The sequence below is a fragment of the Felis catus genome, chromosome B4 (assembly GCF_018350175.1).
Source record: "Felis catus isolate Fca126 chromosome B4, F.catus_Fca126_mat1.0, whole genome shotgun sequence".
NCBI classification, from domain to species: Eukaryota; Metazoa; Chordata; class Mammalia; order Carnivora; family Felidae; genus Felis; species Felis catus.
This window is the reverse complement of record NC_058374.1, coordinates 108479421-108505052: the sequence shown is the minus strand read 5'-3', so window position 1 is coordinate 108505052 and position 25632 is coordinate 108479421. Positions and strand designations below refer to the sequence as shown.

At 34.1% G+C, this 25632-nt stretch overlaps 1 protein-coding gene across 14 annotated transcripts in view; it reads left to right on the top strand.

Moving 5' to 3' along the window:
* MGAT4C (MGAT4 family member C) overlaps nt 1-25265 on the top strand; it is a 724438-nt gene extending 699173 nt beyond the window's left edge. For 7 of the 14 annotated variants that reach the window (XM_006933915.5, XM_045062137.1, XM_019835308.3 and 4 more), the window contains 3 exons: nt 14938-15090; nt 20304-20451; nt 23919-25265. In XM_006933915.5, the coding sequence (XP_006933977.1) occupies nt 14944-15090; nt 20304-20451; nt 23919-25060 (1437 nt within the window). In that variant the 5' untranslated portion in view covers nt 14938-14943 and the 3' untranslated portion in view covers nt 25061-25265. Of the gene's footprint in view, nt 1-9714; nt 9794-14937; nt 15091-20303; nt 20452-23918 lie in introns of all 14 variants that reach the window. The other 7 variants (XM_045062130.1, XM_045062127.1, XM_045062129.1 and 4 more) reach the window with 2 other exon arrangements.
* Nucleotides 25266-25632: the final 367 nt, after the last annotated feature.

Genomic DNA, 25632 nt, shown 5'->3' with positions numbered 1-25632 from the left:
AAGATAAGCAGATGGCCCACAGATCCAAATAATATCAGTCCCAAAATTATATGGCCATTAAAACTGTGCACCATATCTGAATTCTGATATTAGATCAGATTACATCTGTCTCAGGCTCTCCAGGCACAAGCTAATTACTGTTTTTCTAGTGGTCTTCTAAATGTTCACAGTGTCAACATTAATTCTTTTTCTGCTGCATTTCTTAAATATTGTAATAGATTTTGATTTATCTCAGTTATAAAATATTTCAACCCACTAAATGCTAACACAAACAACTGGCATTATCCTCACTTTTCCCTTAAATTATAAAACAAACAAAAAAGAGTCTACGGTACTTTGATAATGGATAAAGTTAAGTTTTGCATTTTTTGCAAACAAAAACCCTACAATCTACATTATAGGCCTGGGTCATGGCAGGGGAGATCTTAGACAAGGTTTAAGAGTGGTGTGGGAAAGAAATACAAATATTCACGGGCCAGTAGCTTTCCCATAGCTCCAAGTTTAGGATTTCTACAACACGACTCCCATGCGCGTGCGCGCGCGCGCGCGCGCGCGCGCGCACACACACACACACACAATAGCAGTTGTTTGCTCTCTTAAAACAAAACAACAATAACAACAACAACAAAAAAAAACACTTCTGTAAGTACTAACATGATATGATAAGAAGCTTTTACAAAAAAATCTATACATAAAAATCTCAGAATCCAAAGGGAAATAAGACATCTAAAAACAGTATCCAGAAGCAGAAAGTTTTAAGTAAATTAAGAGATGTATAGATAGAATGGTAAGAGTTCAAAAAAGTGAAAAACAATTTTTGACTGAAAATGGGATTCAGGGAAATCTGCAGCCAGAAGGGAACTTTTTGGTGACCTAAAATTAAATTCCAAGTGGGAATTTGTAACAAAAGAGAGCAAATCCATGAAGAGTAAAATGTGGACAACACTACTTTTCTTAAACTGATACACAGAAAATACCAAGCTTAAGGAGGAAAGGAATTACGTAGGAAATCATGCCCACAGATAAAACAACTTATTGTTAAGCCTTTGAGAAATAAAAAGTAGTTTGGCACACCTCTTGGCATTTTGTGCTTGTAAACAGTTCAATCCTGAAATTTCTCTCACCATGGTAGGGATTTCAAAACTAACATGCAGATTGCTTTTCACTTCTATGTCATTTAATCTTACCTCTAATACAAGCCTGATTCTGCTCAATGTTGGATTCTAAAGGAGGGTCCAACAAAGCTTTCTTGAAGATCTGTTGCATTTCCCTAGGAGCTGTCATTAGGCACGGGGGTGCTGATGTTGGTATAGGGAAATTTCATATTACTGCTGGAACTATCCCATTTGCCCACAATTTTAGTTTCCATAGCTTGGGGTCTAGCCACAACCTGAGGTCAAAGCAAGTTGAAGTCTTGGCAATGCCAAGCCATCTTCCTGTGTTTCAACCAGGATATTAAAAAAATCATCCTAGTTTTAAAATTGCTGGGTGATACGAGACTTCAACCCTGTGACAAAACTTTGTTAGCACCAGATTGGTAGAATGGAGAGTTCCAATACACTGTATGAACATTTGTGTCTAAAAAGGTGTTGTCCTATTTGAGTTGATTCACAGATTGCAGCTCATCAAAGATTCTGGACCCCATTCAAGAAGGGGTTATTATTCAATTTTGCTTGATCCTTGCTTTGTTGTGTTTTTGTTTTTCATCTGCCTAACTTGTAAGAAAATCCAGTTTTTTTAGCCATTGTTTTCTGGACTGTCTGGAAGATTGTCAATCCTTCCACTTGCACTCAATGTAGTTACAGCCGTTTCAGGGCTGCATCTCTGAGAAAGGATGTAGGCCATTTCTGTGGAGTTGTCTCCCTACAACCACACACACTGTGATGTGCACAAAATCCAGAGAAGGTCAGTCTTGTAGAACTTCAAAGCTAGTGGAACAGTAGTGTTTAATTATGATTACTTTCTTTGCATTTTAACTGTATACAAGCAAAACATTGAGAAAGTACTTTAACTGCACTAAAGGTCAGAGGGAGGCCATCAGGAGTTGGCAGCTCAGATCACTGAGGTGCCATCTTGAAATGATCTGCATGAAGCTGCTTAAGTTTTATATTTCTTCCTCCAGTTACTGCAGCAATTGCTAAGGCTCCTGTCTCAAGCAATCTAAGTTTCACTGTGGTTGCAACTTTGCAATGTGTTTCTTCCAGTTAGGTGATTTGGGACCAAGTCACAACCTGTATAAACTTCAGTGTCCTCAAAGAGGAGATATCTTTCATATAGTCAAGAAAGGTGGTGTTGGCCTGCAATGGATTCTCTGCTGACTGCAGAACACACAGCTTGTAGGGAGGCAGAAACGGGAGAGAGTACCCAAAGCAATGGGACTCCCACCATAGTAGATGCAAGCTATTTTTTTATTTCCTGTAGGAAAAGTAGTTTCCGTTTAATATAAAACTACTTTCATTATTCCAAAACACAACAAGCTTTGGTTATTTTACCTCAGGAGTAGGGAGGGGAAATAGGGCACAGGATGAAGAGATTGTAGTTTTGATCCAAAAGAATTGTTCAGATTCTCTGTCTCCTCTACCTGCCCAGGGTTCCTTGGCTGTCTTCCAAGTATCCTTTCTTGGGAAATGAAAATACAAATAAAAGTGCAGCTAATTCCAGAACTTGAAAATCAAACAAAATACTTTTTAAGAGCCATTAGGTTCCCCTTCCCCCATTTTTGCGAAGAGTAGAACTGAAACAGACTGGCTAAAATGGCATCTAAACACTTTTCACTACATAAAACTTGGGGTCCAGGATGGCAGGGATGTTGGGATCCGAATGGACCTACTCTTTGAGATCTGTGCAGGGCGGAGGGGAGAGGGTGTAGGGGAAGGGAGACGGAGGGGAGGTGGGGGCAGAGTGGGAGGGCAGCACAGTCCTTTTACTTACACACACAGTTTACCTCAGCACATTGTTTTATCATTAAGATGACTGAGATCATTTGCAGGCCGCTTTCTTGATTTCTGCCCTGCGGCACACCCGAGCCCTGTTGTTAGTTTTTCCTCCTAACCTCACCCATCAGTCATCTTTTGAAAGCCCCCCAACCTGGAAACGCATCCTGACATCTACCTTAGGTCTTCTCACTTGGAGCTGAGGAGCCAAACTTGCAAAACTAGGGCCTGCTTCCTGTTTAGTGGCTGATAATTAATAAACAAATGATGAATGGCATGCCGGTAGGAAAAACCATTAGCATAAGCAATTTCTGTTGCCAAAGTTAAAGGAAGTATTAACCTGAACTTTGATAATGGCTGTGAGAATGGCAGGGAGAAATTGTGGCAGGTGAGAGATTGAAGGCTCAAGACTGAACTTGGAATATTTCTGAGTTTGGGAGAGCAGAGGCAAAAAACTTTTGAGGTGATTTGAGTAGGTGATTAGAAATCTAGCCCTATGAAAAATGAGACTACAGGGACGAGCAAGCTAGAATGGAAAATCATCCTGTAGTTTTAGATTCATTGTGTTTGTGTGATCAGCAGGAAATCATTATTCAAAAATTGGAAATAGACTCAGGTAGAAATCCTAGCTGATGATCTAAAGTTTGAATTTTGCTCCAAAAGTGGTTGTAAGAGAGGTTACGTAATGCCAAAGGTTGTAAAGAAAAGAAGATTGGACAGAACGGTGGGAAAGAACAATATTATAGTAGGGAAAGATTACTAATAATGTCTTATATCCTCTTTGGGAATGGTTTGTAAAGTTAAGAATTCAGATAGGATTAGTATTAAATAGTGAAAAAAAATAGTACCTTCTCACTGATTTATTAGTTACATTGCTGGTGAATATTGCTCTATTTATGTATAATTATGTGTATATCAGTGTATACGAATATATGCTACACTATATAATTTCAAAATTATATATAAATACATGAATATATAATATACAATTTATATGTGATATATTTATCCACATATTCATGTATAAAAATCTTTATGAAAGGAAAGAGTGAAAATAATTTATTTCCATTAAAAATGAATTATTTGGTATAGTGTCACATCAAAATGATTCTTAAATAGTTAAGTCTTTGAAGTAGTTTCATATATGTGAACATTCAGCACTGGGTCTTCCAAAGAGGCTGTGATTCTGCCTTAAATAAAAAAAAATGAAATCTTATTGAACCAGATGTGCCAACTTTGCTTGCATTTGGAGAAGGGGAGGAGGGATTTTATATATCCCTATTTCCATAACTATATTCACAATTAACAGTGTTGTATTATAGATTTCTGACAAAGAAGCTGGTTTTGAAACATTTGCAGTCAAACTACTAAACGTGTCCCATTACACATGCAAGAGAGAAAGTATATTGTAACATATGTTGTCGGCAAATAAATCTCTTGTGACATTTAGGGTATATAAAGATGATGATATATCATTCTGAAAAAATAATTCACTCAAACCATGATAATAGGAGTTATCATTTTTCTAAATGAACCTAATCTGTAATAATCAACCATGACCTCTGAAAAACACTTTCTACCTCTCTAAAATTATTCCAAGACTATGTGGAAAATTTCTCACAAATAAAACATTGTTTGAACATGGAACCAAAATACGGCTCAAATAACCTGTCTTCATTTGTGTGACTGATGTTTTTAAGCAGGAGCATGCTAGTGTAGTCTATGTTATCAGGATGTGCTCACCTGTGTAATAATTTGAAAACCAAGTTTTTATTTTCTTAATGGTGTTTTGTTTTTTTGTTTTTTTGTTGTTTTTGTTTTGTTTTGTTTTTTGTTTGTTTGAGAGAGAGAGAGGCAGAGCAAGAGCAGAGGAAGGGCAGACACACACACACACACACACACACACACACACATACATAGAATCCGAAGCAGGTTCCAGACTCAGCTGTCAGCACAGACCCCAATGTGGGGCTCAAACCTATGAACCAGAATATCATGACCTGAGCCAAAGTTGGACACTTAACCGACTGAGCCACCCTGGTGCCCCTTTACTTTCTTTTAATACTTTCAGTTTGTAAACGATGGTGAGCTTGGGTTTGCCATGTTCAAGTTAGTGATTTTCAACAGATACTCAGTTTTATTAGTTACTTGTACCAACATCCTTTTTTTTCACACTGGGACCCTGAGAGACTAATGCTGTTGTTGAGCATCTGTGGCTTAAAAATGGCTACCCAGTAATGCTATTATGATATCTGGGAGTTACCTTGCTTTTAAATCTCTCTACTTCCCGCCATCACATTTCCACCCAAGCCATCAGCAGCATCTCTTTCATAGATGCTTTCTCCTCCTTTGTTGCATTATTTGGTATTACATTGATTTATGGTCAGACAGGAAACATTCTTTAAAATCCCTACATACCATATATACTTTGTTGGCCAAAACACGCACACAAAATTTAAATATTAAGAGATAACGTTGGATTATTTAGAGTCTCTGTCTTTGCTATTTTTTTGACTATTTAAACCGTCAGATTCTGAGAGAAGAATATTGCTATCTCTCACTGTGTTTGTGGATCTATATACATATGCTTATGTTTCTGAGAGTTCTTGATTTATACAAACGTCTGCTCTCATGCTTGACAGTTTTTGGCCTCTTGACCTGTCTTGTTCTGTGAGTGTTTATGGGCTCCTCACATTAGGCGTTTTGACTTAAGAATCTTCTCTTGTTTCAGATTTACGAAGTTGCTCATTGTGTTATTTGCTCATGTTTTGTAGAGAATTGTGTCATCTAGCATCACAACGTGGCTCAAATATAGTAGTTTTATGCTTTTATGGCCTATATTCACTCACATTGTATAACAGGGTGTCAAACTGTGCTCTCATTATTTAAACTTGCTTAAAATACTTTGTTCATCCCTTGATCAGTAGCCTTCTTGAATAACTGTTTTAAATATGTTTCTTTTATACAATTTAAAGTTCAGGTTTGTGTGTATTTGTGCATGTGTGTGCATCCACACATGCAAAACAGTTTGAAAATCTTTTTCTTTTAAAAAATGAATTAGGGCCCCAGGGTGGCTCAGTTAGTTAAGCATCCTACTCTTGGCTTCGGCTCAGGTCATGTTCTCATGGTTTGTGGGTTCAAGCCCCACATTGGGCTCCACACTGACAGTGCAGAGCCTGCTTGGGATTTTCTCTCTCTCCCTCTGTCTCTGCCCCTCCCCTGCTCATGCTCTCTCTCTCTTTCTCAAATAAACTTTAAAAACTAATAAATAAATAAATAAATAAATAAATAAATAAATAATGAGCTAAGCCCATTTGCATTTATTGATACTACTGATGTGTTTGGTCTCAACTCTGTTGTCTTATGGTATACTTCCTCTCTGTATGATGGAATATTTAGTATATTTCTCCATGTGGTAGATTTTTTATATATTTTTCTTTAATTTCTTTTGGTACTTGCTATTTGGAGTTTTTAAATTTTTCTGTTGTGGTTATCTTTTATTAATACCTTTAATTATGCTGTTAGTCCCATTTCCTTAGTTTAGCTTCTGATACTTGTTTTGTCTGTTTTAAATCATAGTCTTTGACTCACACCTGTTATCTACACAGTGTAGATATCGATGAGCTTATTCTACTTCCCCTTCCTCTCTTTACCCCACGTTTTTAGTTGGTTAATTTTTTGTACTGTCAGAATATATAGCATTTACAACTATTCCTCCACCATATTCTCTCCATGTGTTTAAAAAATAGATGTACAATTAAATGTATTAAATAAATTAGATATATTGATATACTGATATCGTTCTGTGCAGTGTTGCCTTTTGTCAAAGTTTCCTCAAGCTATTCAAGAATGGTTAACTTCAAGACATACCTGATTCCATCTTAAATATAAAAAAAAAATATTTAACAACTGTAGGCAACACAACCAACTCATTTTACATTTGCCAAATCATTTATAATGGAAAGAAAAACAGGTGGCGTTAGATGTCCCAAGTAACATTAAAAGCAAGACAATAATGTAATAATATTTCTCAAGAAAAAGGGAAGAAAGCACAGGCAAGGAATTGTATAACCAGCAAGATGTTTCCGACCACGATGCAGAAATAGGCAGCAGATTTACCTTCTCTCCTTAAACAACTGAAAAACCAGACTAAATGTGTGAAACAAATTTATACACATGAACAATAAGCAGAAAAAGGTATGATTCATGATACAAAGGAAACAATTGGGGTGATCGTCACAGCTTACTGTTCAGTTTCTAGGCTATAGTACCAGGGGAGAGAACCCAATGAGACAGGTGGTCTCCCTGAGGTGACGAGATGTAGTTGAGAATTTTGAGATTCTGAAATGGCTACGATTTCTAGGCAGAGTACCAGAGAGGAGAAAGCTGCATGGAGACTACAATTGTGGAGAGAGAGAGAGAGAGAGAGAGAGAGAGAGAGATTGAGAAATCTACAAAGGGTTTTCCTTATGTCTGTAGCTGAGCACCTACTGCATGTGTGTGAGAACACTATCCAACACTGGTAAGGAATCACTGAAAAAAAAAAAAAACAATTGGAATGGTTTCTGGAATGCAAAGGCAGAAATAATCATGTTTTCTTCATCTAGAGTAGAAAAAAATTAATACATTGAGCATCAGATAGAGTACTCAGAAGAGTATTGCCTTAGCCATGGGGTAAAATTAGCCATAGACTGGAGACTTCTTGAAACAAGCACTCTGATAGCAGAAGTCAACAAAGAGGATAATGATTAGAAAGGGAATTACACACACACACACGTGTGTGTGTGTGTGTGTGTGTGTGTGTGTATTTGGTTATATTTGGTTTAAATTCTAATCAATCAGTATAATCCATCATATTGAAAGAATAATGGAGACAAAAACTTCCATATGATCAACTTAACAGATGAGCAGTATTTGGCAAAATCCAATATTTATTCATGGTAAAAAATATCAACAATTTAGGGATAGAGGGAAACATCCTCAGTGAGATAACATGCATCCCTATAATATCAGAACAAATTTACTGTCACTACTTCATTGCTTCTATTTAATATACTGGAGGCTGTTGCCAGTAAATAAATAAGGCAGCAGCAGCAACAACAAATTGTAATAGCTTATAGATTCAAAAATAAGCATTAAAACTGCCTTTGCTTACAGATGCAATGACTGTTTAAGAAGGTCACATGACTCAAGGTGTCAATAATAAAATATCAGTTGTATATTTCTAGATCCCAATAAGTTAGCTGTACATCCAACAAATTCTTAAATCCTATGCATCTTTCTTTTTGTAGAAGTTTGTATTGATTATAAGATTATTTATTTGCAGACCCATTAGGTCCTAATAAATTCTAACTAGTTTTTTTTTTCTGTCAAAATAGACAATTATGATAAAATTTCCATAGAAATACAAGGGACCTGAAATAGCCAGAAACATCTTGGAAAAGAAGAGTGACATAAAGGACTCACCTTATGTTATTTCAAGACATAATAATGAGGTTCCAATTAGGATAATGTAGTATTGTCATTAAGATAGAAAAATAGATGGGCAATTGGGTGGCTCAGCAGGTTAAGTATCTGACTCTTGGTTTCAGCTCAGGTCATGATCTCTCGTTTAATGACTCCGAGTCCCACTTTGGGCTCCATACTAACAGTGCAGAGCCTGCCTGGGATTCTCCTTCTCCCTCTCTCTCTGCCCCCCTACCTTGCTCCCTCAGTCTATCGCAAAATGAATAAATAAACATAAAAAATTTTTAAAAAGATAAACAAATACATTAATATACCAATATATATAACCACACATATATCAAATTGATTTTCAGCAAAGGCACCAAATATAGTCTTTCTACAAGTGGTACTTCAGCAACTAATGAAGTCTATAGGACAAAAAAGGAACCTCATCCTCTTCCCCACATCATAAGCAAAAATTCATTTGAGATCATTTGTAGACTTAAACCTAAAAGCAAAAATTATAAAGCTCCTACAAGAAAACGGGAAAATATGTGTATGATGTGAATTAGGTGATAGTTTGTTAGAACACAAAAAAGCACTACAATAAAAAAAATGATAAATTCAACTTCACCAACATTAAAAAAACTATTCCTCATCAAAAGGCATTGTTAACCTTTTTTTTTCTGGTATACTTTTATTTTTATTGAAATATATTTGATGTATAATACTGTGTAACTATAAGCATGTATATTTGCTAGCTTTATATATTGTAACATAATTGTCATTATAGTAATAACACCTCCATCATATCATGTAATGATCATTTCTTTGTTCTGATGGGAATAATTAAAACCTGGTTTCTTAACATGTTTGATGATTTTAATACCACATTGTGTCTCTAGTCACTATACTGTGCATTAAATCTCTTGTTATTGTGCTGTGCAGTGTTGCATGATCTTTCAAGTATGTAAAAATGAAATCTAAAGACACTATCTTTGCAGGGGATTTAACCTTTCATTGAACACAGCTGAATATTCAGTTTTTCATTTTCATTTCATTTTCTGATAATGACAAGGAGAAAAATGTAAACAGAAAGATTTGCTTCATAATTATTAGATGAATCAGATGATGAATGTAAAAAGAGTGGTACTCTTGACAACACGATAATGGTAAAATTGATAGTATAAAAACTCATATGAATTGCTGAGTAAAGGATAGATGTCTAAAGAATAAAGAAAATGTGGTATTTTCATTGAGAACATCCTCAGACAGAGAGGATTTCATCTCACAACATGATGCAACAAAAGCCTAACAATTCTATTTTGCTAAACAGGTATGGAACAGTATTCATTCATTTCTTATGATGTTTGCAACAAAATTTACTTGATAAGATTATCATCACACAAATGCAGGTGTGTAAACAAAAATACTTGGAAAGATATAGATGATATAGACACATGAGATTAGTGTTTCTACAGTTATTATGAATCAAATAAGAAGGTTGTTCTTGCTTTAACAAACTTATGAACCATCAAATTTTCCAAGAGTCTTGAGTATTGATGTTGCAAGTTCAGGGTACCTGAAGTAACAATACCTATCTGAGATGTACTAGAAATTTGGAATCAGAACTTACAAGATGGATATGTTCTTCCTTCAGGAATGATGGTTGAGCAGTTTTTGAAGCATCATATACTTGGGGGACATAGACTTTCAAATTGTAAAAAATTAAGAATAACATTTGAGTTACCTATGTTTAAATTCTTATATTTATAATGAAGTTGTTTTCATAATAATTTTTTACTCATAAAATTATTTGTAAAATGAGTTAAAATAATAACAGATAAAAATCTATTGTCTAAATTGGAAAAGATACTCAACATCACTAATCTTTAAGGAAATGCAAATCAAAACCACACTGAGATATCACTTCACACCAATCAAAATGGCTACTATCAAAAAAGACAAGAAATAGATGGGGCAACTTGGTGGCTCAGTTGGTTGATTGTCTGACTCTTGATTTTGGCTCAGGTCATGATCTCATAGCTTCATGAGTTCGAGCCCCGTGTCAGGCTCTGTACTGCTTGAGATCCTCTCTCTCCCTCTCTCTCTGCCTCTACACTGCTCATGCTGTCTGTCTCTCTCAAAATAAAAAAAAACTAAAATAAATACAATAACATAACATAACATAACATAACATAACATAACATAACATAACATAAACAACAAATAGTAAGTGTTGGTGAGGATGTGGAGAAGAGAGAACCCTCATGCACCACGGGTGGGAAGGTAAATTGGTGCAACCGCTGTGGAAAACAGTGTGGAGTTCTCTCAAAAAATTAAATATAGAAATACCATTTGATCTAGTAATTTCACTACTGGCTATTTACTCAAATAAAATAAAACAATAATTTGAAAAGACAGACTCTTCCCCATGTTTGTGGCAGCATTAGCTACAATAGCCAAGATATGGAAGCAACAGAAGTGTCCCACAATAGATGAATGAATAAAGAAGGTATATCTATATCTATATCTATATCTATATCTATATCTATATCTATATCTACATCTATATCCATATCATCTATATCTATATCTATATATCATCATCTATATCTATATCATCTGTATCTATATCTGTATCATCTATCTATATGCATATATTTATACACACACACACATGCACGCACACACACATGCACACATGCAATGAAATACTACTTGTGCTTAAAAAAAGGAGATCTTGCCATTTGCAGCAACATGGATGGATTAAGAGTTATGCTATGTAAAATAAGTCAGAGAAAGAAGGATACCATATGATTTCCTTCTATGTGGAACCTAAAAAATAAAACAAACAAATTCTTAAAAATGGAGAACAAGATGGTTGTTGCCAAACGGAAGGTAGGTGAAGGGATGGCCATAACAAATGAAGGGGGTTAAGATGTACAAACTTCCATTCATGTAATAAATAAGTCACAAATATGAAAGTACAGCATGTGGAATATAGTCAGTAATACTATAATAACAGATGGCAACTACATTGACCATAGGGAGGACTGAGTTATGTATAGAATTTTCAAATCAATATGTTGTACACTTGAAACTAATGTAGTATTGTGCGTCAAGAATACTTCACTAACAATTTTTTAAAAATATTTTAACGTTTATTTATTATTGAGAGACAGAGAGACACAGAGTGTGAGCAGGGGAGGGGTAGAGAGACAGCGAGACATAGAATCTGAAGTAGGCTCCAGGCTCTGATCTGTCAGCAGAGAGCCCAATGCGGGGCTTGAACTCACAAACTGCGAGATCATGACCTGAGCCAAAGTCGGTCGCTTAACCAACGGAGCCACCTAGGCGCCCCTTCACTAACAATTTTTCTTAAATCTATTGTCTGAAAGAGCTTGTGTAGAGTTAGTATTATTTTTTCCTGAAAAAAAATATTTGGTAAAATTCACCAGTAAGCCATATGAACATGAGGTTTCTTTTCTATATTTTCTCCTGGGTTTATTAAAATATAATTGACATAAGACAATTTGTAAGTATAAAATATACAATGTGATGATTTGATACATGTATATATCACAAAATGATTACCATAATAAGGTTAACACCTCCATCACCTCACATAATTACCTTTTTGTTTTCTGTGGTGAGAATATTTAAGACCTACTTTCTAAGCAACTTTCAAACATATCATACCATACTGTTAACTATCAGGCACTATGTAATACATTAGATACTCAGAACTTACTCATAACTGGAGTCTATACCCTTCAACTGACATCTCCCTGTTTCTGCCACCCACCTGGCCCCTGGCAACCACTATTCTAAACCCCTGTTTCTGTGTATTTGCCTTTTCACATTCTGTGTGTGAAATCACACAGTATTTTTGTTTCTCTGACTCATTTCACCTAGCATAATGTCCTCAAGGTCTAATCATGTTGTAACAAATGGCAAGATTTCTTTCTTTTTTATGGCTGAATAATATACCAACATATATATATATACACATATACATATACATACATATACACTACATATATGTATATATACATACATATATATGTAGTATATATGTATGTATATATACATATATGTAGTATATATGTATGTATATGTATATGTGTATATATATGCACATACCTATATGTATATGTCACATTCCCTTTATTCACTGATCTGTTGACAGACATTTAGGTTTTTTTTTTTCACATCTTGGCTATTGTGAATAATATTGCAGTCCACATGGAGGTGCAGATATCTCTTCAAGATAGTAATTTTCTTTCCTTCGTATATATACACAGAAGTGGAATTGCTGGATCATATGGTAGTTTTATTTTAAACTTTTTGAGGAAATGTCATTCTTTTCTATAGTGGCAGCAACAATTTACATCCAACCAACAGTGCACAAGATTCTTTCCTCCACAGCCTCGCCAGTACTTATATCTAGCCTTTTGATAACCATTTAAAGAGATGTGATGTGATATCTCATTGTGATTGTTATTTACATTTCCATTACAGTAAGTAATGTTGAGTGTCTTTTCCTGTACTATTTGGCCATTTGTATGACAGCATGGAGAGTGCTTGGGTTTTCTCTCTCTCCCTCTCTCTCTGCCCCTTTCCTGCTCATGTATGTACTCTAACTAAATTAATTAATCAATTAATTAAAAAAATAATATATATATATATATATATATCATATGAAAACTAATTACTAAATGATACACCATTAGTGGTTCATAGAGCAGACCTTGGTCAATTTTAAGTTTTAAAAAATGGACTCATCCCTTATGGAGACACCTCAAGAAAACTCCGGGTTTTTTCTTCTTTTTTTTTTTCATTTGTAAACTAATGGCAATATTAAAATCTTAGCATTGTTATGAAATATCAGTGAGTTACCCATGCAAACTGTATTGTCCAGCATTTAGTATTTAATAAATTTTAATAAATATTCTTATTTTTTTATATATAATTGTTTACATTTGAACTTTACAGATTCAACTTGTGGTCACATTGTTTACATTTTGCCTTTGTCTCAAAGGAATAGAATTAGAATATACTTCCTCTTGACTTAGCATTTACATAAGTTATAACCTTCAAATTCAGAACATCCAAAACACACCATAAAGTGTAACATTTTTAAATTTTGTTCTTGAAAAAAAATTGGTGTGTTTATGCTGTGCCTCCAAAATAAAATGCAGGGTTTTTTTTTCCTTCGGACAATAGAGAATTTTGAAAATTAAAAGTAAGTTTTTAAATATTACTGAATATATGTACCTTTGAAAGTATAGAAATTGAAAAAAGTAAAAACAAGATTGAAAATTTTTGATAATTCTTCTATACCAAGGTAACAGTTGTTAACATCTTACAGATCGTTTCCAACTCATTTTATAAACATCACTGTCTTGTAATACCATTTGTAATGCCAGCTAAACGTTTACTCACAAATACAATTGTCTTTGAAAAGATTTTTAGAGGTATAACTGCTAAGTTAGAGGGAATACATGCATTTCATGCTATAGATAAGTCTTCATATTTTAAAATATTTTGTCTGACATTTAAAAATATTTTGTTTCTTGGTGTATGATTAGATTGCAACCCCTTGTATTTTCACCGATTTTCAAAATCCAGATAAAAATCTTTTACAGGGGCACCTGGGTGGCCCAGTCAGTTGGGAGTCTGACTTTGACTCAGGTCATGATCTCACAGTTTGTGGGTTTGAGCCCCCTGCCGGGCTCTGTGCTGACAGCTCAGAGCCTGGAGCCTGCTTCAGATTCTGTGTCTAGCTCACTCTCTGCCCCTCCCTCCCTCTCTCATCCTCTCTCTCTCTCTCTCTCTCTCTCTCCTCAAAAATAATAATAATTTAAAAAAACATTTTAAAAAAGTCTAAAAAAATCTTTTACAAACATAATGCTGTTTTATCTACAGAATAACAGAATTTCACTTAGAAGGTTTTGGTCAAAATTGCTATGTATTTCCTTATTGGAAAAAAATTATAAATGATGGATCTGTAAATACATTTTCAACCTATGCAAATTAGAAATGCAAATTAGAAAGTGACCTTATTCTAGAAATGGCATCACAAATCAAAAGAATGGATGATTCGATATAAATATGGTATACAATAGTAACGTTCTTCTTTACTTCGCAGTGCATGGGGGATTACACTTCCCCACACCTTTGAAGTCAGGATTGGTAATGTAACTAGTAGTTACAACCAGTGCACAGAAAGTGGAAGACCATTGGCTCTCCATATGAAAAATAAAGAAATGAAATTATTATATTACATGATAAAGGACACAAAGATAAATTCTAGGTATATTAAAAATCTATCCATGAAAACAAACAAGCAAACCACTCCACAATATAAGCTAGTGCGTTGACTTTATGCTAAGATATTAACAATCTGTGAAAGTCGTATGTGTGAAAATGGGAAAATTTCAGTGCAAACATTTGAAGGGTGACATTTTATTAAGGCCTGGTTTTTGATATCTATGATGAAGAAATATTTACATCCAAATTTCATTGTCAATAATTCTGTGCCTCTTTTCCACAGTATAGAATGCTTAAATTTTATCAAATGAAGCATATTTTTGAAATACTGGATAAAATGAGATGCCTGCGAAAACGTTCCACAGTGTCATTTTTGGGAGTTCTTGTCATTTTCCTTCTCTTTATGAACTTGTACATTGAAGACAGCTATGTTCTGGTAAGTTTTGGAGGTTTTTTTATTTTTGTTGTTACACATAAAGCTGAAGTCAAACTAGACTTAGTCCAATTGTAACATAACTTCAATCCTAGGCTGCTGGCATAACCTTAGTTTGAGCAAAACTATGACATTTATGTTTTCTATCAAGCTACTTTTTGTATTAATTATATATTATCAGCATTATAATTATTTTGATTTATGTCACAATGTTTTCTTTAATTCTGTATATAGTAGTTCAAATATGTATATTGTATAAATAAATTAGCTATCATCACCATGCTGAGTTAATAGTATATATAACGATTTTGAGATCTAGTTTAAAAATATAGATTTTTAAAAATTGCTTAAAGATATGAGTCCTTTATCAATTTTCTTATCAAAATTTTCGAAATTCTACATTTTAACTAATGATACTAATTATGCTATTTTGTTATCATATATGACACTTCATTTGATTTTGAATAGCCATAAATGGCCACCATATTGTATATTTAAATTCACTGAAAAATAACATAGAACTTTAAGAACTAGAAACAATGATGTGAAAAGTATTCAGTAGTTTAAAAAAAGATAAATTAGAATATAGCATATAAATTAACTTTTAATTAAATTCTAGAAATGGACAAAGGACTTACTCTGGTTAATTCTGAGAACTCAATTTGTTCTATTACTTGTTATTGTTATAAGTATCACATCATTTCATGTCTGATGAGAATAACACAGTAATTGTTGCTTATTCACTTTCATTCTGAATTGAGCTTAGGTTATCTGGAAAAGTCCTAATCTTTACACTATTATTCCTGTTCACATATTTCAGAAAATCAAAATCTTTGGACATACAGAGGACTAAAAAGTACTTTCCATTATGCAAGCATGCTGAAAGTTTCAGTTAATATCTTATCAAGAGAAAATATGACAATAACCACAAAAAGCATTTCCCAGTAAAATGTTTTATTAATTGAACATGATTTTTTAACTACCCATGATTTGCCATATACTATTCTATGTCCTATAACCTAACCATTTGATCTTAGTTGGTACAGATATTCTTTGGAAGTTTTGTGTAAAGCATTTTACTTCCTTTAGTATTGTTTGATGATGAAATTCTGCCGGATTCCTAGATTTTGGTTCTGTCTATGCCTTTTACATTCATGTATAAGTCTTGACCTTGTGGACCCTTCATTCTATTATCCACAGACAATTCACAAAGGCTGAAATCACCACAGATTCATAGAATTTGACTAGGGATGATTTAGGTAAACATAGCAAATTGGAGACACTTACTAATGATATGCATTTTGATTTTTCTTTAAACCTGATTATTAGGTTTATAAGACTTAAAGACAATATAGCAAGACCCATGTGATCCAGCTATTTTTTTTTCCTGGATAAAATTAAAGATCATAAATTAACTAGAAGAGCTTTTGATAAGTGATTTAATTTTGTAATAAAAAATTATTTCTTACATTTGTGTCTACTGCTAGCAGTAAATCACATCTTGTAAAGGAAATGCATAGTATTAACAGGATACCTATTGCATTTAATGATTTGCTGCATTTATGAGACACTTTCAAACTCAATTGCAGTGTCTCATTTTAAACAGACAGAAGACCATTGTATGCAGCAAGCATCCTTCTATCTTGTTGATTTAAAAGCTCTTCAAATTCATTATAAAATGTGTAAGAACTAGTAGAGTATATAGCTATAAGAAGATCAAATACTAATGCTCTTTTACACATTTCTATCTACACTTCAGTCCCAGCCATCTAATGTAAAAAGGTATGATTTAATGAAGCAGCTCTTACTAAGGAGTACTTTCTTGATGAAATTTTCTCTGGCTATATTAGGCATATATCTAGTCAAATTCACAAATCAGCCCAAGTATAGAGAAGGGATTGCTCCTTAGTTTTAAAATTGGAATTATTTGAAGGTGTCTGGGTAGCTCAATCAGCTGAGCATCCAACTCTTTTCTTTAGCTCAGGTCACGATCCCAGGGTCAAGGGATACAGCCCTGAGTCTGGCTCCATGCTAAGCATGCAGCTTGTTTAAGATTCTCTCTCCCTCTGCCCCTCTCCCCTGCTCATGCTCTCCCTCTCTCTCTCTCTCAAATTAAAAAAATATTGTTTTTAAATACTTATATTAAAGTGGAAAGAGTGAATTAAAATGATTGTTAAATATAAGCATAACCTTACTGAAAATTTAATGACAGTATTTTTATTAGTTTAATTTCTCACTATTTACTAGATGATTTTTTACCTAAATTGCATTTGGAACTAATTTTTATTCCAAAGCTAATATGCATAAAGATTTAAACATTCTTTAAATAATTAATATAAAATTACATTAATATTGTTTTTCTAAAAGTGTTTAATATCCATGGAAAGCCAGCCACCTACTAGTATACACGTAGTTTCTTCTTAACACTTCTCCCTTTGACCCTTTTATCTGTGTTTATTTCAGTTTTCATAAAATCATCTGATTTTTTTTATTTTAGAATGCCACAATGTGTACAATTTTCTAAACATAGACAGTAGTAGATCTTTTTTTCCTGCCTCCCTTATTTCAGGGGGACATAATAGTCACAATTCAGAGAAAACAAACAATTGCAAGTAAAAGATCTCTGGAGTTACTTAGTACATTGTATTCTGCTGTGTTTTTGCTAGAAAATCCATTTGTATCCTGAAATACTGGGCATATAACAGTTTAATGTATTGCTTACATATTCGGGACATATGTGCCTTTCATTGGGAAAGGAAGCCAAGCTCAGTGTAAGAGACAAATGCTATTCCAAGGCAAACTAAGTAGAAGAGATGCTGCATGCCCAATCAACTTAGCCTCTGGGCTGTGAGCATCTTCAAAGTAGCCACTAGGGTATATACTTAGTCTGTAGCTAGTCCATTGAATTGCATTCCTATCCAGAAAATGATTGTCATAAAGCTTTGTCTTATTACTGAGAAATACACCACAGTATAGTAGCTACAGAAAGAAGGTATCCAGGGAGAGCCTAGCTGTTCAGGTAGATGCCTCTGGAAAGCAGCCAACAAGGCTGACTCAGGTGAAAGTTGCATTATTTATTTATGCTGAAAAGTGTAAAGAAGCTTGTTCTTGAGAATTTAATAAAGTGCTTTCATATAAGTTCCATTTCATTTTATATTCTGTTATGCCCTTCAATCAGGATGAATGTACTCTATCTTAACACAGAAAAGGTCTGGATTTTTACACATTCAAGATAGAATTCTTAAAGAAATATTCAATATCCTGCACCGCCTTTAGAATGTAACATCACATAAGAACAGAATGGTAAAATGAATTCAGTGTTGTGATAGCTGTGATTTTTATAGACATTTCTTCTAGACTCTATTGATAATGGGCACTATTTCATTACTATTAATGTAGCTGATGCTGAACTGAGTCCTTAGTTACATTTTGGCAATCCTAAATTTGTGGATTTTAAAACTTTAATAATGTTATATAGGTTTTCAGAAAGAAAAACATAAACATATTTATTCATAATGAAATTGAAATAATCAGGGTTAAGTAGATATTCAATTAGTATATTTATAAGCAATATAGAATTCAAGGTATAACTTCATATATTTTGAAAGCCTGTAACTTATAGATGGCAAATATATTATAAATATTTTAAAGGACTAACTTTTTTTTTTGCAATTATCAAGGCAATATAAAATATAAAAATACAGTATTACAGACCAAGTATAGGTTTATAAACATAATTGAACATACAGAAAGTATATTTAGAATAGATCTTGAATTGGCAACAATCAGATTGAAAGCTCTTCCCAGTCATGGCCTGCTATTCTCAATGTTTATTCTAAGACAATTCCAGTCTGGCCATTGATTTTAAATTTTGAGTCAGTCACTTTCTCCATTCACATTTGACTTGATGTAAACTGGTGAATGTTCCAAATGAGGTAAAAACTATATTAGAATCCTTTCTAATTTTTTATAGCGAGGGTTTAATTAAAGTTTTATTGAGCACAGGCAGATAATATGAGCACCAAATTTGTTTTTAATGCATTCACTTTCTCTATTTTCTTAATGGCTTTCTCAGGCTTGACTTGCCATTCTATATGGAATAGTAGAAATAGATCTATATAACACCACACAGTACAGTAGGAACTTGCCAGAAACAACAAAAATCTTTCTAAATCGGTTATCTTTAAATATATTCTACCCATGGTAGTAAGCCATGTACAAAGGTCAAAAAAGTCGATATTTTGCTAATAATGTATAATCAGTAAAGACTTGATCAAATGGTGACTAGCTAATCAAAATCTACTATTGAACTTATACTGAAGAAGGGAGAAAAGAGGACCAATTAATGGTTAATGGGGTATATTTTAAACTAAATATGAATATGTATTTTTTAAATAAACTTGCCCAGAGATTGAATGACATAAGTCCATTACCAATTACATAATCGGCATCTTAAATATAAAAGGATTAGACTTCACCTGCAACAGAATATCACACACACACACACACACACACACACACAATGAGCAAATGTATCGTGAGAAAAACTAATGCAAGGTCTGAAGAGATTTCCTTGACTTGGTACAAAGTTACCTTAATTAAGATACCTTGAAGACATTTGTAAAAAACACCACAATGTCACAAGGACCATGGCTATCTATTCTTAACAGTCTTTGATTATAGTGGCCATATAAGTAACTGACTAAAACTTCTTGATTAATAAATTATCCAGAAAGAATTACACAGAAATATTGTGTAATATTATTTAACAATGCTTGAAGAAGAAGAAACAGCTTAATATGACTTAAATATGGGAAGGTTAGTAAGAATTAGTTTTACATGAAACTATAAAGTAGATGATTATGAATTTTTAAGACCATTGAATTATTGTGATGAATTTGAATTTTAACATAAAGGCAGTTGTAATTTTCATGTGGAGATTTTTTTTTGGCCAAGTAAATGCCATTATTAATGTATGCTGTAGAAAAGCAAATGGAAGAGGAATATAAAGAGTGCAATAGAGTAGGAGAGCCTGGAACAGACTTTAGGTAAGAATTCAGGTAAGAGATAATGATCTACAGCTTGTGGTACCAGTAGTTGAGATTTATATAATAACCATGTTATATATCAGCCCCATATATTCATTGCCTAAGGAGAAACTTCAATCCATGACCATCTATTATATTTATTTTCTCTTCCTCCTTCTTGGCATTCAGGAAGGAGACAAACAGCTTATAAGGGAAACATCCACACATCAGCTGAATTCAGAACGCTATGTGCATACTTTCAAAGATTTATCGAATTTCTCAGGAGCCATCAATGTCACATATCGCTACTTAGCTGCCACACCTTTACAAAGAAAGCGTAAGTATCCCTACACTTTTAATTTTTTTTTAATGTTTATCTATTTTTGAAGGAAAAAGAGACAGAGAGTGAGCGGGGGAGGAGCAGAGAGAGAGGGAGATACAGAATCCGAAGCAGGCTCCAGGCTCTGAGTTGTCAGTGCAGAGCCCAAAGCGGGGCTTGAACCCAACCAGGAGATCATGACCTGAGCTGAAATCAGAGGCTTAACCGACTGAGCCACGTAGGTGCCCATGATACCTACACTTTTAAATCAAGAATATAGAACATAAAATATTCTTGTTTTAAAATAATGACAACCGGCTTCATTTGTAGAGCAATAAAATTTTATGGGCTTTATTTACTAATATAATATATTCTTTGGGAAACATTTCAATGTTTCTTCACAAATCGCAGTTACTCACTGATCCCATCCATGAATAATAATAAAAAAAGAAACTTTTTAACATGCCTAATTGTAATATAAACTTTCAAACAATTTATTTTAGAACCATGTAGAAAAACTGAGAAAAATAATTTTATTTAAAATTGTAAAGGTATATTTTAAAAACAACTATTCCCAATATTGATATATTTTGCAACTCTAATGCTTTGGTTTTTATGACTTGCCACCACTTTTGAAAAAGTGAAAGTCATTGTTTTAGTTTCCCAAGGTGCTATACCAAATTACCACAAGCGAGGTAGTGTAAAATGACAAAAATTTATTCTCTCGTGTTTCTGGAGACCAAATGTTCAAAATCAAGGTGCTGGCAGAGTTACTCTCCCTCTGAAAGTTAAGGGGAGAATCTTGTCTTGCCTCTTTCAGCTTCTGGTCACTCTTGGTGTTCTTTGGCTTGTAGGGACATAACTGTAATCCCAGCCCCCATCTCCACATGAACTTCTCTTGCTCTGTGTCTCTCTGTGTCCTCTCTTCTTCTTCAAGGACACCTGTCATTGAATTTAGAACCCACTCTCAATCTGATATGATTTATCTTAAGATCCTTCACTAATTACATCGGCAAAAACTCAATTTTTAAGTAAGGTCACATTCTGAGGTTGAATAGAAAAACTATTCAACTCACTACAGGCAGTTTGGATCTGAGAAGTAACATACTACACACACTTCATGGATTTCAAGATGCTATAGACTCTACAGAGTATAATGATCTAATTAATGTGCCACCAAGAAAGTACACATTATCATTTTATTTTTTTTTATTTTTTTTCAACGTTTATTTATTTTTGGGACAGAGAGAGACAGAGCATGAACGGGCGAGGGGCAGAGAGAGAGGGAGACACAGAATCGGAAACAGGCTCCAGGCTCTGAGCCATCAGCCCAGAGCCCGACGCGGGGCTCGAACCCACGGACCGCGAGATCGTGACTGGCTGAAGTCGGACGCTTAACCGACTGCGCCACCCAGGCGCCCCTCACATTATCATTTTAATTGTAAGATGCCATCAATTGTAGGATTCAAACTGCTTTTAAAATGTCTCTGAAAAACATGACTTGTGGAATCAAGTAAACAAGTGATATCATGAATTTCTTAACAGATCTTGTGGAGACCATAGAAATCGAGTTCCCCATTAAGAAATGTTTGTACACGTGAGTCTGTGATCACCAGGTTCAGAAAATTTGTAACTTAATGCAGGTTTCTTTAGGTCGATCTTCCGTTCATTCCTTTATTCCAAATGTTGATTCCTCTTAAGCTTTCTTCTAATTGCATACGTTTGCCACTGTTTATTTTTATCTCCATCTGTTACACTACCTTTGTGCAAACATTACTAATTCTCCCTCTCCATCCTCAGTTTACTAATGTGTGTTGGCACATATGCTGCTGCTTTATACAAAGAGGCGATACAAACAGAGGGTACAAGCAGCACATTTGGGATCTTGGCACCCTACGTCTCACTAAGTGTTAACACTTTGCACAGTTAACACATCTCCCTGTGATTTAGTTTCCTCATCTATAAAGTAGGAATGATGATAGGTGCAAAGCTAACCCAAAAGACTATTAGGAATTTTCAAGATAATTGCATAGGGTAAATTTTCAAGATAATTTCAAGGGTACAGTTCATAGACTCCTACCTGTTATGTGGAAAGTAACCTGATACCATTGACTATTGTAAAAGCTATTAGTAAAGGCTGGTATCTTGAGTTTAATGGTACCAGAGAACATACTCATTTTTCAAAAGAAGTTAGTGTGGTAAATCCAGGTATTTAAACAAAATGTGTCCTTGTCTACCTCTCTGACAGACTAGTGAGAAAGATTTTTCTTGGACAGGGTTCTTTCAGTATTGTATAAGTCACAAGAAGCAGGTGTCTGTATTAAAACAGTGACCTCAGGGCACCTGCGTGGCTTGTCAGTTAAGCGTTGGACTCCTGCTTTTAGCTCAGGTTAGTAGATTGAGTCCCACATCAGGCTTGGCACAGAGCTAGGAGACTGCTTGGGATTTGTTCTCTCCTCTCTCTGTGCCCCTCCCCCACTCATTCTCTCTCTCTCTCTCTCTCTCTCTCTCTCTCTCTCTCTCTCAAAAATAAATAAACTTAAAAAAACAGCGATTTTGGTGAATATAAACATTTTCCTATTTTCCAAAGAGTGGTTATGAAATTTTATTCAGTTCTGAATCATGGTGAGAATCAGAGGTTTAAAAAGTGAAAATATTTCAATAAAAAGACATCCATACTTATTAGAACTAAACTGCCATTTCACAAGTTTTTACTTTATTTTCTACAAATATCCAGTTTCTAATTTTAGATTTTAGGTGTCTGAATAAAAATTTCCCCAGACAAAATTGCTGTAAAACTGTGTTTCAAAATAAGGAAAACAGGGATATTCATGTGTTGGAACAATGTACAACACATTTGAGTAATAATTCAGTTTTTAAAAAGTAGTTATAATTTTGTTGGCATTCTAATTAAAATACTAGGTAAATTTCAAAATAAACTTGTGAAGTCCAATTATTAATTTTTCTGGTGCAAAATACTGACAGTGATCAAAGACAAATGAAAATGTTCCATGTTTTCTATGAAAAATGTAAAGATGTGTAAAAGAATAAGTTAGGCTTAATTTTCTTTTTTATCATTTGAGACCAGTTTGTCATCCTTAAGTGTGAATTCCCTTCTCCTTTTGCATTTTTTAATTGTGTGGATATTATCCAAACATCTATCTTCTTTAGTGGGCATATATGAGAGCATTAAGCTGTAAAACACCTTAAATCATATTTTTATTTCATAAACAAATGTTTGCAGCAAAACGCGCATATGTCATTGTGCTTAAGAGACATTTTTTTTCATAGAAAAATCAATTATGTATTAAGTACTATAGGCTTTATATGTTTAGCATAATACTTTAATCACAAAATATGCTATACATATCATTTACTAGATTTACCTAATACAGTAGCAGGCCTAAGGGGAAAAGAGTTTTGTCTCTGTTATTCAAAGCCTATTTCACATTTAACTTGTCTCCCTTCTGAATTCTTTTGTTCAGGGTTTCTTACCATTGGACTGTCGTCAGTGAAACGAAAAAAAGGAAACTATTTACTTGAGACAATCAAGTCAATTTTTGAGCAGTCCAGCTACGAAGAGCTGAAGGAAATTTCAGTGGTGGTTCATCTAGCAGACTTTAATTCATCCTGGCGTGAGGTCATAGTCCAGGATATTACACAGAAATTTGCCCACCATATTATTGCAGGAAGATTAGTAGTTATACATGCTCCAGAGGAATATTACCCAATCCTGGATGGCCTTAAAAGAAATTACAATGATCCAGAAGACAGAGTCAGATTTCGTTCCAAGCAAAATGTAGATTATGCTTTTCTGCTTAATTTTTGTGCCAATACATCAGACTATTATGTAATGCTTGAAGATGATGTTCGATGTTCAAAAAATTTCTTAACTGCCATCAAGAAAGTCATTACATCCCTTGAAGGAACCTACTGGGTAACTCTTGAGTTCTCTAAGCTTGGCTACATTGGAAAACTTTATCATTCTCATGATCTCCCACGTTTGGCACACTTTTTATTAATGTTTTATCAAGAAATGCCTTGTGATTGGCTACTGACTCATTTTCGGGGTCTTTTAGCTCAGAAAAATGTGATCCGTTTCAAACCATCTCTCTTTCAGCACATGGGTTATTATTCATCATATAAAGGGACTGAGAATAAGCTGAAGGATGATGATTTTGAAGAAGAGTCATTTGACATCCCCGATAACCCTCCTGCAAATCTGTATACCAACATGAATGTTTTTGAAAATTATGAAGCAAGCAAGGCTTATAGTAGTGTCGATGAGTACTTTTGGGGAAAACCACCTTCAGCAGGAGACGTCTTTGTGATTATATTTGAAAATCCAATTTTAATTAAAAAAATTAAAGTGAGTACTGGAACAGAAGATCGGCAAAATGACATTTTGCATCATGGAGCCCTAGATGTTGGGGAAAACGTTATAGATTTCAAACAAAGTAGACAATGTGTTACTTACTTAAGACTAGGGGAATTCAAAAATGGAAACTTTGAAATGTCAGAGGTGAATCAAAAAATTCCATTTGATATACATTGTATAAGGATATATGTTACCAAGACACAAAAGGAATGGCTGATTATTAGGAGTATTAGCATTTGGACTTTTTAGCCAATTAAACCAAGAGGTCCAGTTCCTAAAACAGGCTTTCCTGTTTCCTTTTTTGCTACCTTCCTCTTTTGCTACTTTTGTCCTTTGGAGGGAAGGCAATGGATGAGACATTTTAAAAGAAAAGCCTAAGCATTTTTGCAGTTTTGATTTGCATATTGTCAACATAATTTTACTCTAATACACACTTTTTATTTTAACTTCTGAAGTTGAGTATCAGTCCGTTGTGAATTTCATTTATATTTTTAATGTTATCGTGTTTGTTCCAAAATTTCAACTAAATGTCAAAAAGGTGACATGAAGGATTCAAAATGAAAAAATTTAGTTTGCTGGATGGTGAGTCTTAAAAAATAGTGGCCAACTGTATGCAGTTCCTCAAGAATTGATAATTCATTATGTCATCAGATAGCTCTTATTAAGCATCTGTGTGAATATGCAGTTGGTTAGAATGATAATTTTTTTTCTTGTAAACATAGATTTTCATAGACTTCCAGGCATCTACAATGAATACCTCCTCATAGAAGTGATGTCTTTACAGCAAAATTTTATGTGTAGGTGAGGTTATGAAAAGAAAA